We start from the raw sequence: 12,844 nt of genomic DNA, 5'->3' as shown, positions 1-12,844 counted from the left end.
TAGCAATATTCCAGCAATATCACGGCTGGGGACACCGGAAAATGGGCTTCACACATTGTACCCATGTGCACAACAAAAAGGACATGATTTGACTGAATAATGCAAACCAAATCCCATGTACTCCATTAAATCTAATCTGAAAACAGTAGTCCAAATGTAGGCATTGTCTAATTCATTTTGGTTTTTGCAAACATCAACACCAAAAATTCACTGCTTTACCAAGCAAATGAAATCATTTGTGAATTATTCATTTCAACATTTAACAGTCATTTTGTATTACATCTATCAGCATGTACAGGTACCGTCTAAATGACTGGTCTGCATCTCATTTAACATTAGTGTATGTTATATAATAACGCTTTAACATGGTTAATTAGGTTTTCCCCCCGCATCAGTTTACACTTTTTATGACAGACATGTGCATCAAGTTATTTCAAGTAACGGTAGAGATTTGTTTAACATTTGACTGTATAAGTAGATTTAGAGGGCACTCAACATTACTTTTAGCATATTTCAGCACTTCATGGCAGGGGACACCATAAATGGGCCTCACACATTGTGCCCATAAGGGGAATCAAAGCCTTTGACAGGTCTTTGGTGTGACAAGTGATACTTTATCCATTAGGATACTCCACCACCCAATTCATTATTCAACATTAAAGACTAAGCAAGTATGGTTTAACAACCATTACGCCAAACCAATTTTATTTCTTGTTTTACAGATCCGTTGGTCGCTCAAAATATAGAATCCTAATGTTACTGTGATATAGGTGAAATACTCTAGAAATAGTGTGAAACCTTAACTCACTCAATTTATATTTAGTTGATACAGACAAACCAAAAGAGTTCACTTGGAAAATCATGTGGATTATTGCTTACACTGATGATTTTTACTGTTTCACTCCTGCTTTTAGGTTTTTCAGAGAAAAAATGTAAAACAAGAAATGACTGGTCTGACCTTATTAAAAATATTCTAACAAAACCATAGGACACTAGACGTGAATGTAAAATCCACTTAAAACATTATACCCATGTAAGTGAGCGATTTAAGTTTTACACCGTTTTTAGCAATATTCCAGTAATTATCACAGAGATTAATACCATAAATGGGCTTCACACATGTAAGGAATCAAACCCTGGTCTTAGGCATGACAAGAGAACACTTTAACCACTAGGCTACCCACCACCCCTGTAGCTTTGTGAGGCTCCCCACCACCATTCTATTTCAACTAGGAACAATATAACGAACACAGAAGACCCTGTCTGTTAGCCGTAAAATGGAAATCCTACAAACAATTTGTCTTTTTAGGGTTCTAATTGCAAGAAACCACACACATGCTTTGTAACGTAGCAACAACGTGCTAGCTTCTGGAGATTGAACAAGTTTCTGATAAAACACCAACTGGGAACAGAGTCAAACTAGAAGCAAATAGCAATATTTTCAAGGCTCGCCACTTTGGCCAGGTTGAAAGCAAATTACATGCCCTTTACAGTTTTTTGATGTGTGTTACCCAAAAAAGTAAAAACGTATTTTGAAATGGCTTGTCACACGTGAAGAAACAACACAGAAATGTGAGTTGGGAAAAATATTGTCCTAACAGCAAGCTATGATGTTATCAGTAGCCTTGAAGTCATCTGTAACCTTGAACGAGGCATGGCTATCTCTATGAAGTGGATCTTACAATAATGTGACACAAGTCTGATACAGACGAGTATCTGTTAGTTGGAACAAACAAGATACTTAAGTTATTTCCAAACTACAACTTAAGTATTAAGTGCAGGGCCACGTCAAGACAGAATCACCGGGCAGGGGTTAAAGGTAGATTAAGGAGTCAGTGAGTTTATTTTTATGCCGCTTTTAGAAATACTAAAGGGGGAAACCAGGAATGGGCTAAGTAGATCAATGCTAATACTTTTGCTAAGTCACTGAATATATATAATTTTAACAGAAACAAACAACTGATTCTAAATTGCTGCTTAATTGACATGATCAAGGTCGTTAGCATTGCAAAAGGGCTGGGTGGAAGGGCAAATAATGTGGTTCAGGACTGTGAGTGAGAAAAATGGATGATTTCATTTTATTCCATACTAAACATTTGAGGGTGAAGCATCAATCTGATTGTTATGTAGTAGACCTATCAGCTTAACAGGAAATAGTTTTGCATCAATACGTATCTCTGTGACGTTAGTCCTAAAATATCAACAACCACTGGTAAAAATAATCATGTTTGAACCAACACAATTCCCTAATTCCAAATTATTAAAAACAATTTAATATTACAAAATTTATCTTTACTTTACTATATATTACATCATTACTATTGCCTTACATTATCATTTACTTATTTTTATATTTCAACAATTTACTTATCTATCATTCAATTACAGTGGCTTATTCTTAATTCAAAAGACAAGGCTTGATAACCGGTATACTTGACCCATAGATATCTGAAACATATTTCATTCGCTGAATGTGATTATGGATTAATAAACAAGCTCATGTAATAATGTTCTGTAACATTTATAAATAAATACAACAAATATTACACAATAAACAGCATGATCTGAGAGCAAGCCAAACGTGTATACTACATCTTATATACTCATTACTCATTATATACTGTGATTGAATGTTTATGACAAGGTGACACAATTTGGACAGATGAAGAACTAATGAAATGTGTCTTCAGAGGAACAGCGAAAGGAGCAGGATGAATGAAGATATAGATGCATTCAAAATACTACACACAAGAATGGACCATTCTGCAAAAATGTGAAGCAAAATTTAAGTCAAAAGTAGATGGACTATCTAGGTCAGACTCTTCCCCCTTTTGATATAATGAAACAAGAGTCATCAGAAGGTGACATATCCCCCCCGGCCCCCACATGTTTGAAAGGACAAATAATCTGAGAGTTACTCATTGTATTTTTGACTAAGTTTGAATTGTTTCCATGGAATTCATGAAAATTATAAATGCCATATATCTGTAATCAGCAAAGTCACAATTTCAAGATCTGTCTGATATATCTGCCAAGATCTGTTGAAAGATATGAAATGGTTTTCAAGTTGTGCTCTGGGAAGGAAGTCCATCCCTAAGTCCGAAATGTTTCCATGGAAACCAAGAAAATAATAAATCACAAAACCCTGTAAAAACCAAAAGGCACCACTTTGGGGTCTGCAACACATATCTACCAAGTTACACTGACAGATATTAAGAAGTTTTTGAGTTATGCTCCGGAAACGAAACACACCTTTCACTTTTGAGTCTAAGTCGGAATCATTTCCATGGAAACTGAGAAACTAAGAAATCACACAAACCTGTAATTAGCAAAAGGCACCATTGCCACTTCTGATTTCTACCAAGTTTTGCAGAAAAATATCAAACGAATTTTGAGTTTTGCTCTGGAAACGAAGCACATCCCTTCATTTTGAGACGAAGTCCAAAACTTTTCCATGGAAACCAAGAAAATAATAAATCACAAAAACCTGTAAATACCAAAAGGCACCACTTTAAGGCCTGCTACACATATCGGCATCATCCCGCTAGTCCACTCCCGCTAGACCGCGATTGATTATGTGTGCCGGTAGTCCGCGATGTGGCTGTTCCAGTCTCATTACTCCCTCCCTACTCTAATCTCATTACTCTGCAATGCTTTGATAGACGGTAAGTAGAGTGTGTTTTCTTAGGTAAGATCAGTCTCAGCAATGTTATAATAGATACCCTATCATGGAATTTACGGCGGGTGGTATGTTATTTTTATGATTTTCGGTAAAGATGAGTATGTTTTGTTACGTACATTTCATTTTCATTACTCTGCAATGTTTTGTTAGAAATCATGGAGAGGGTTTAAGTGGTCATGTGAAAATGTGAAATAAATGGTGATACAATACAGACTAGTTTTTTTGTTTTTTTTGTTCCTTTTAATTTAGTTTTCCTTATCCGAGGTGTTGTCTGCATTAATCAGTTGTAGCGGTAACAGAGGGAGTAAATTATTAGAACAGCACAGCAGCTTAGCGGGCTAGCGGTACTGAATTACGTCATTTACCCGTCGCGGACTAGCGGGTAGCGGCCTAGCGGGGTGGAGTCCACATATCTACCAAGTTTTGCAGAAAAATGTTGAACGGTTTTTTAGTTATGCTCGGGAAACAAAATGATTACGGATGGACGGGGGACAGGCGGACAGACGAGGTGTCGACTATATTACATGCCAGGGGGATAAAAAGTGTGGGGAAGAAGTAGCCTAGCTAGGCCAGAAATTTCCCATTTTGATATAAGGGCAAAGGTAGGGAAGAAGCGGCCCAGCTTGACCAGAATCTTCGTCTTTTTTCATAGAAAACAGAACAAAATATCCTAGTTTTAACAGGCTGGAGAAACTTTACCTTGCCCAAACTTTCCCCAGGGTAAGAATATCCGAGGTCAAAACTTCACCAGGGAAACTTTGGCCTAGTCAAGATTCTCCCCAGGGAAGATAAGAGTATTAAGACCAGGTATCAAATCATACTATTACGATCCATCCAAGCTGTTGACATCTATGTTCTTCATTAAAATAAGACAACAGCTTGTGTTAACTATGATCAATAAAACTGATAATATATCATGATGTACAAGCATGACTTGATGCCATCCATATTGTTGTGACAGTAATCAACAGCAGACTGCTGTTGCAATTTTAACATTATATATGATTATGATCTTAAATAGAGAAGTAAAAACAATGATTCTTTTTCCATGGAATGGCTCATCCCTAAACATGACAAACAGAGGGGCCTTAAGTGCCTCTTCTTCTAAACTGTAGAATTAGAGGTGACTCTTCTTCCACACAATCACCCTTGAAGACAAACCCATGCATGTCATAAGAGGCGACCTACAGAATGGGAGACCAGGCTTGCTGACTTGGTTGACATATATCATATCCCGATTACCTAGCTTGATGCTTCTGATGTTGATTACCAGATTGTCTGGACCAAACTTGACTTTTCAGAAACCACTGCCATATTGGTAGAAGATTACTGCGTGTGTTGTGTAACAAACAACACAAATCCAAACAAAGAAGTCTGAGGTTACACCATAACACAGAATAGATTGAATGTTAAACCTGAATATTGTCACTATGTCAGTACCCTGAAGTAGACCTACAAGAATGGATAACTTTGTTGCCATGATTAGATGCAGTATCTAAGGGTCATTATCATTGAAGGTTTGCAGTTTCATAGCCGTTACCATGACAATTATTTGTTGGTCAGTGTTAAATGTTGATCCATGAAATATTACAAACTATTTGGGTGATTCCGGGTGAGTGAATGAGTTTCATTTTGCTAATCACTGATTTTGTACATGACATGCTGGGGGGTAACTTATCTTTTGTAATAAAATATTTAGGGAGGTCATTAATATTGTAGATGCTTCTCCATAAAAATCTTCATCATCACTCCGTACTCCCAGCCTTAAATTATGAATGTCCCTAGCCTTGGCCCTAAGACTTTCATCACTTTTAGAATGAGACTGCGCCTTATGAAGTTAGTGGGTAATAACTATTGTTTCCTACTGACCACTAACTTTACCCATTGACTCGATTTCTAATACACCTCTATGATAAAGTCAGTTTTGCTTCTTCATAACATTATTCCAGTAATGTTGATGTGCCAACTTTTGTAACCATGACATCAAGGTCTTGAATAAATGACAAATAAACTCAATTTGCAAAGAAAACAATACCAAAACCAATACTGATCAGTGTTCTAAATTATGAAAAGCATGAAAGTCACATCCCTTCAGCAGACAACAGTGTCAATATGGATCCTCCTTCTTGCTCTATCTTTCAATGTGGTAATAGGAACCCACAATCAAGCAGCAACTTGTTAGACAGAGGCATCTTCTTCAAAAACGTATACATTACATAAATCACCCTGTGAGAGTCTAACTCTGTATGAACTTCAAACCGATGACAGAGGTTGTAAATACAAGACACCATTCAGTGTTCACAAATCGCATCTCATGTCTGACAAATCCAGAATATTCGCCAACCTTTAGATAGAAGTCACCAACTTGCTGGCCCCAGTGTCTGACTGAATATTTCAGAATAAATTTGTCTGAAACTTACAGGAGCCAATGTCTTCTTTAAACACCATTTGTGAACACTGACCATTACCACTACTATTTACTCCATTTAATTTATTAACATTACCACTACTATTTACTCCATTTAATTTATTAACAATGTTATTTATGCATTCTCATGTTAACCATTGTTCAATGTAAACTTTTGTCTTAAGGCAATTGGCCATAACAAGTGTCCCTTTCAAAATTCCATAGTTAGCGAAAAGCATGTGACATCATTACATATACAATTTATTTCATCATTCAATTCAATTTTTTTTTCTGCATAGGCCAAACATGTTATTCTCAGGGACTAGACTAGGCTATTACAATGCACAGTAAAATCTTAACTCATATCCCTGGAGGTGAAAGAACAGGGAAAAAAATTGACTAACAAAATATGGATTAATCTACAAATAGAGGTATTAACACAAGGTACAACAGCTACAAATTCCAAGTCTTATCAAGCACTACACATTCTTGCAAACTATCTCAGGTGTCCGGTCCTATTCAGTTGTTGAATTAAAAACCCTAACAGCCTGTATAATTTTCTACACAAGAAGTGCTATATATAATAAAATCATTGTGGACACAAGCTGTGCACGGAGTTGGCAATCAGGAGAACAAACATAATTCTTGCATATCAGGTGACAATCTGTGTCAAGATGTTTTCAGAGAGACTGTATGGTTAATAATATGCAGACTAAAGCTTAGTCTCTGAATATAATTTTGATAATAACAAATAAATCCATTAAAAAATTGAAAAGCAGCCCGAGGGAGACCTGAAACCTGAGAAATTCTAGACTTGCTTCAGGGGAAATAATATGGTTCTGGGACTGAGAGACAGACTAGGTTAATACGGTGTTGCATGTGTAATCTGATAACTTGGCAATAATTACCTCTTTGTAACACTAATATAAATGTGTCTGAAATGTGTAGATATTATCATCACAAACAACTGCATAATAAAAACCTCGAGATTATTGTAATGCCTATATCCAAGTGGTCCCTTGCTTGCAAATCACAAAAATGGTAATAGAATGCAAAACGAAAGGTTGCTACAGTTCAACTAACTTTAGAAATACAGTTTATGCTTACCATCCATTCATATTTTCAGCACGCAGACAACAGGCACCTTATTGATTTGATCTTATTATTTTCTGTCATCAATGATTTTCCAGTGACAGATACTTTATCACAAATTAAATATTTTTACATGTGTTTGTTTTTTATCTCTTGAAATACTATCAAGGAAGATATATATACTCTATGGGGGAAAATGGAAAAAATCAAGGACGCTCTAAAACTGAGTTGATAAATTGAACGGTTTTCATTCAAGACTCTTAATGCTGGAGCACCTGTGACTGTGGTCTGAAGGTCAGTGACAGCTGTTTTCTGAGGCACATGGTATAAATCACGGTGAAGGAGCAAGTGCCATACCTACTGATATACCAGTGTAACTGTAACCGACAGTGTAAATGGCATCGGTTGATTCATTATGTGGTTTTCAGATTCTGTGAGAATGATAGCCATGGATTCCGTGCCAGTATCTGCAGCTATCATGATAACACATAGGAGCCTAACCCTTAACATGTTTCAGAACAAGAAAACATGGGTTACAGGGCCATACGCACACTCTGAGGACACTACAGTAAGATCATTACAAGTATTTATGTTTTATTTTGCATTTACAAGTATTTATGCCTTAGTTTGCCTACATCATCAATGCCAAATGAGTCATATCAGTATTATCATTATCTTTGAGCAATAACATTTCAAAAGACATAGCCACTCTCTCAACTTGTTAATGTTTTTACTGTCGCAAATATGTGCTATCATGGTTATAATGACAATTTGTCTGAAATATCATAAACTGACAAGTGATAACCCATTGTTTTTAAATGTACCTTACATGTTTTTGATGGGGACCACTGACACATACCTTATATTCCATTTCTCATTCATTCATATCCTGATTTCAATGCTCCAAGTGCTTTCTTCATTTCTATGTTGTCTGTGCACAGAACTGTCTTGTAAATTAAATCGTTAGAAATTGAACTGAAGAGACATTGTTCATAAATAAAATGTAACTTGTCCTGCCAGAATTTTACAAGTCTTGGATTGCTGAACTTGATATTGAACCCTACAAACAAATCCTGTTGAAGTCCTTTACAGGTTCAAGCCATCAGACAACTGATAAATAACTGTAGTGAGTGAATGAGCTTAGTTTTATGCTGCTTTTAGCAATATTCCAGCTATATCACGGTGGGAGACACCAGGAATGAGCTTCACACATTGTATGCATGTGGGGAATCAAACCCAAGTCTTCAGCATGATGAGCAAGCACTTTAACCACTAGGTTACCCCATTTCCCTCAGCAGACCCAGAGAAGCCACAGGACAATTGTTCGTCATGTGACATTTTGTCAAAATCACTTTATTCTGTTGCCACTGTAAGTAGTGTTAGAGTAAATAGTATCACCAGCTTGCAATATGACATAGTTTATGGCATCATCACTTATGATTTGTGCTACAGCAATGACTACGAATAATTGTGTAATGAGTCTCAATGTCGTCATACTCATGGATATAGAGATAGGCATTACTGTGATACCACATGGAGATTCATAACAATAAAGCTCAGTGGTTACACTACATATTGCTAAATGTTCACACTTCTTTCTCAATATGAAGGCTTTCAAAGTTTCACTCTGACTGTCCAAAGTTTGAGAAAGCACTTTGGTGTGTGCATAGCATTTTATACATAAATCTGAATGCATTTTTCCAGGAGTCTGGTGACTCAATTCCCAAGAGGTCATATGTACCCAATTTGAGGCATACTGTGGATACCTATGGAGGACCTGGTTAGAATGGGTCAGAACCAGCAGAGTAATTTGGACATATCACAGCAATACTATCTACAAGTTTATTTAGAATTTCATTTAGTGATGCAAAGAGACATGTCTGCTTGTCTCCTTCTGGATGAACCAAGTTTGCTTGTAATGATCTTGTTGAACGGTTTTGGGGCTACCCATAGTGCAGGACAGCAACACAGTTACAAATGGCACAGCATACTACAAATCTTTTTTCCCGAGATTGGTTTTCAGGTAGCAAAGTCCAATGTTGTTTTAACCCCTGGGCATTAGAATAATGACGAAAGATATCAGCACATATACAATGAACAAAGATTTTCTGGTAGGCAGGGTGGTATTGCATCAGCCCCCTGGATATCAAAAGAACAGGTGAAAAGACATTCATCTAAAAGGAGTTAAAATGGCAGACACTGGTGACGACATGGCTGACTGCTCATTGCCGGAACTCCATGGCTATGGCAGACTACTTCAGATAAGATGATGAAATCACAAATGAGGGAGAAGAATCAATGTGAAAACTTCCAACAATGTTATATCTTAACAGTATTCACATGCATATATTTTTCCAAATCATTTGTTGATGACAAAATAAACAGACAGAATACTTATCAAAGAGTATGTACCTATCTACAATTTAATACTGCTGTACTACTGTGCATGATTTTAATTCAGAAACTTTAACCTTGACAATGTGTTCCAACCATCTATACTGCACTTTAAAATCATTTTGAAATGTATCATTCAACTACCAGTTCTGTTACATGCTTTGGTGAGGTACTATCTGGTATGTGACTCAGACTGATGCAATAGTACAGTTTTACCTGCATATGCTTTTGACAATATTGCCACTCTTATGTTTATTAATAGCAAAGGAATGTGCATCCTGCCATGATTTAATAACGGAAGAATATAGAGGTTTATTATTCATTATCTTTGAAAGAAAACGCTGATAAAGTAGAAACTGACTAAATCTCTCCCATCCTGTATTTTTTTTTTTTTTTTTAAAAAAAGACAACTAATATTTTGATCATGAAATTGAAAAGTCTCTGCAGAATAATGGTCATATGCAAGTGCATCAACACAAAGAAACAACAACATATTTTCATTTAGAAACAATGTGTGGTGATGCTTTCCAATTGTTATGGAACAATCAGCTGATAGACTTGTTCAAGGCCATTTCCTCATTTTTAAGCATCAATACAGATGCCCTCAGTGTGATTGCTGCAACATTTCAACCAATGTGCACTTTGCAAAAAAATCGAAAATTCAAATATCAAGGTCGCTGCAAAATTGTAAACAAATGCCAAATGGGTTAAGGAATGTGAAGAATATTGAGGTCAAAGATAACTCTTGTCCATCGTGCCCAACATATTGCCATCTGGGGCGGTACGTGACACACGACATTAAGCCTTGGGTAAACTTGAATTTGTGACACAGTTTTCATATGAATCTAACAACTCAGATTAAAGTACACTGCGTAAAAGAATGTAGGCCATGATTGTCCCAAACACTGAAACAACAGAACGGGCCTCACCTGTACGCGAGTGTCAAACACTGAAATAGCTTCGTTAGCGACGCGTCAATTGCAAGCGTCCTGGTGCTTCTTGGACCAAAACTATAGGTTTGCGAAGTCTCTTTCGTCGCTTCCATAAAATCGTATCCGACAGAATCACCGGACTTGTCGTCATATTCATCGAATTCGTCAGTAGCGGGATCATGTACACGGCTTATCATGAAATGCCCACTATGAATGTGGCTCGTCTTTTCGGTTTTCATTCCTTCTGATTTGTTACTCTGAATTTCCAACATAGTTTCCGGTGAATGCGATTTCAAGGGGTCCTCTACGGCCATAACAAATCCGAGACATTGGACTGCCAGTACTTCAGTGCCAAATACTTTTGAGAAAACAATTCAAGAATGTCTATGGTCGACATTACTCTCGTGATCACTCGCTGAGGGTGTGAACGCTAGCCAATCAAACCACAGTATTTCAAGGTTAGGAAAAGATAACTCATGAGTACATATTTCCGTGTTATTTCAGGTTGTAACCATAAACATTCAGTTCAAATCCAATTGTACCACTAACGGTATTCAGTTATTGCAAGACCAAAGTTATGATTTGGGTGTTTTTTCACGAAAGTTCTATAGGATTTTTTTTTTGTCATGATGAAATGCCGTTAACTTTGAGAATAAAAGACTGTTGCCTATGATACAAAAAAGACAAATTCAATAAAAAATTCACACTTTATCTGCATAATCAGGTACAACAATACAATTCCGATTATATCCTAAGCAAGTGTTTATGAAACATTATTAAATATTTAGGACACTATAAATAATACTAACAAAAGTCCTAATCAGTTTCAAAGATGCCTGTTGACCCGTTGCTAAGGATTAATTGGGGGGAAAAATTGTCACATGCGCCTATTCCTCTTGTAGCCAAATAGCCAATGAATAAACGATATAGAGTGGTTATATTACCAGAACCCGGTGTGCTTGTTACGTGAAGAATTAGACATTCTTATCCTGTCGAAGCGAGTGAGTTGGATTTTACGCCGCTTTTAGCAATATTTAAGCAATATCACGACAGGAGACACTAGAAATAAGCTTCACACATTATGCCCATTTGGATTCGAAACCGGGTGACGAGCGAACGGCTTAACCATTAGGCTACCCCGTCGCCTATTGTCCTGTCGGAACGCGAGAAGCCAAAGGCTAGGAATATAGTCAGGGTTACCAGCCTTTACTGCTTTGCACATTTAAGAAAATGCTCTAATTATTCAAAAATTGAATTTACGGTGAGTTTATTGAATAGCTACGTATATGTTAAACTAAGATGGGATGCGTGTCTGTCTGTCTGTGTTTGTGTGTGCGTTCGTTCGTGCGTGTGATTCCATTACCTACAGAGGTACGAAGGGTTCATTTACAAGAGCGGTCAATCACGATAAATGTTTATGTACGATGTATAACGTATGGGCCCTAAGACTAATGGGATGCCACCATTCAAAACATAGAGAAACAAGAATACACTAATTACTAGAATAGCCTTGCTGTATTTTCTGACCCGCCAGGCAAATTGGCCTCACCCTGACACCTTCATAACTGCTCATTGGTGCTCATTAGTTTTAAATGGTAACCATCTATTTAGTAGAACTCATTCAGTTACTTATGGTAGGGCTTACTGCAGCTGACTGTAACCTGGATGATGACGATTGGATACCTATTAAATAGAAACAAACAGGGTTGAAAATTGAACTTATTTATTTTGAAAGATTCTGTTCGGGTTTTACCATACCGTGATGTGTGTCTGTAACAAAATATTAATACATGAATGTATTGTATAGAAACCACTTCAAAGATTCCAAACGCTCAAGAGGCGTTCTCTTTACTTGTTGAACTTGGACTTTCAGACGAGACGTTAGTTTAAGTATCTTTCCTATGCGTTTTTCAGGGTTGTTTGTTGTGCTGATCAACAGTTAGCTTGACACGTTTGGTCCCGTTCCAGAGTACAATCTGTGTTTCAGGACCAGGATCCGTTGGTCCCTTGACCATTCCACAGGGGGATCTTTCTTCGTTGACCATCCAACTTTCACAACGTCATCGTTGAAGTCAACGTTGGTGGACCGTTCTTGGCTTTCTGTAGGTGTCCTCTGTACAACACAACGGGCCCAAGGTTCTTGGGTTTTTGCACAGGACTTGACAGCACCGCAAGAAGAATCCATTGATTTCATCACAGTGTCAAATGTTTGTTAAGACGTCCTTAACCTATGCGTTGACGGCCATAATGTTAGTGTCATCCCAATTTATTGTATGGCCTGAATTTCCGATCACATGTTCTGATAAGGTTGATTTCATGTCGGAGTTTTGTTTTGTG

The 12,844-nt window shown here is 37.1% G+C and overlaps 1 protein-coding gene across 4 annotated transcripts in view; it reads right to left on the bottom strand.

Moving 5' to 3' along the window:
• LOC137272348 (MLX-interacting protein-like) overlaps window positions 1-10,961 on the bottom strand; it is a 47,225-nt gene extending 36,264 nt beyond the window's left edge. For 2 of the 4 annotated variants that reach the window (XM_067804755.1, XM_067804828.1), the window contains exon 1: window positions 10,505-10,961. In XM_067804755.1, the coding sequence (XP_067660856.1) occupies window positions 10,505-10,821 (317 nt within the window). In that variant the 5' untranslated portion in view covers window positions 10,822-10,961. The remainder of the gene's footprint in view (window positions 1-10,504) is intronic. The other 2 variants (XM_067804900.1, XM_067804974.1) reach the window with 1 other exon arrangement.
• Between the last annotated feature and the right edge of the window lie 1,883 nt (window positions 10,962-12,844).

Source organism: Haliotis asinina, chromosome 1 (genome assembly GCF_037392515.1).
Source record: "Haliotis asinina isolate JCU_RB_2024 chromosome 1, JCU_Hal_asi_v2, whole genome shotgun sequence".
NCBI classification, from domain to species: Eukaryota; Metazoa; Mollusca; class Gastropoda; order Lepetellida; family Haliotidae; genus Haliotis; species Haliotis asinina.
Note: the sequence above shows the minus strand (reverse complement) of the source record. Positions and strands in the feature narration are given on the sequence as shown.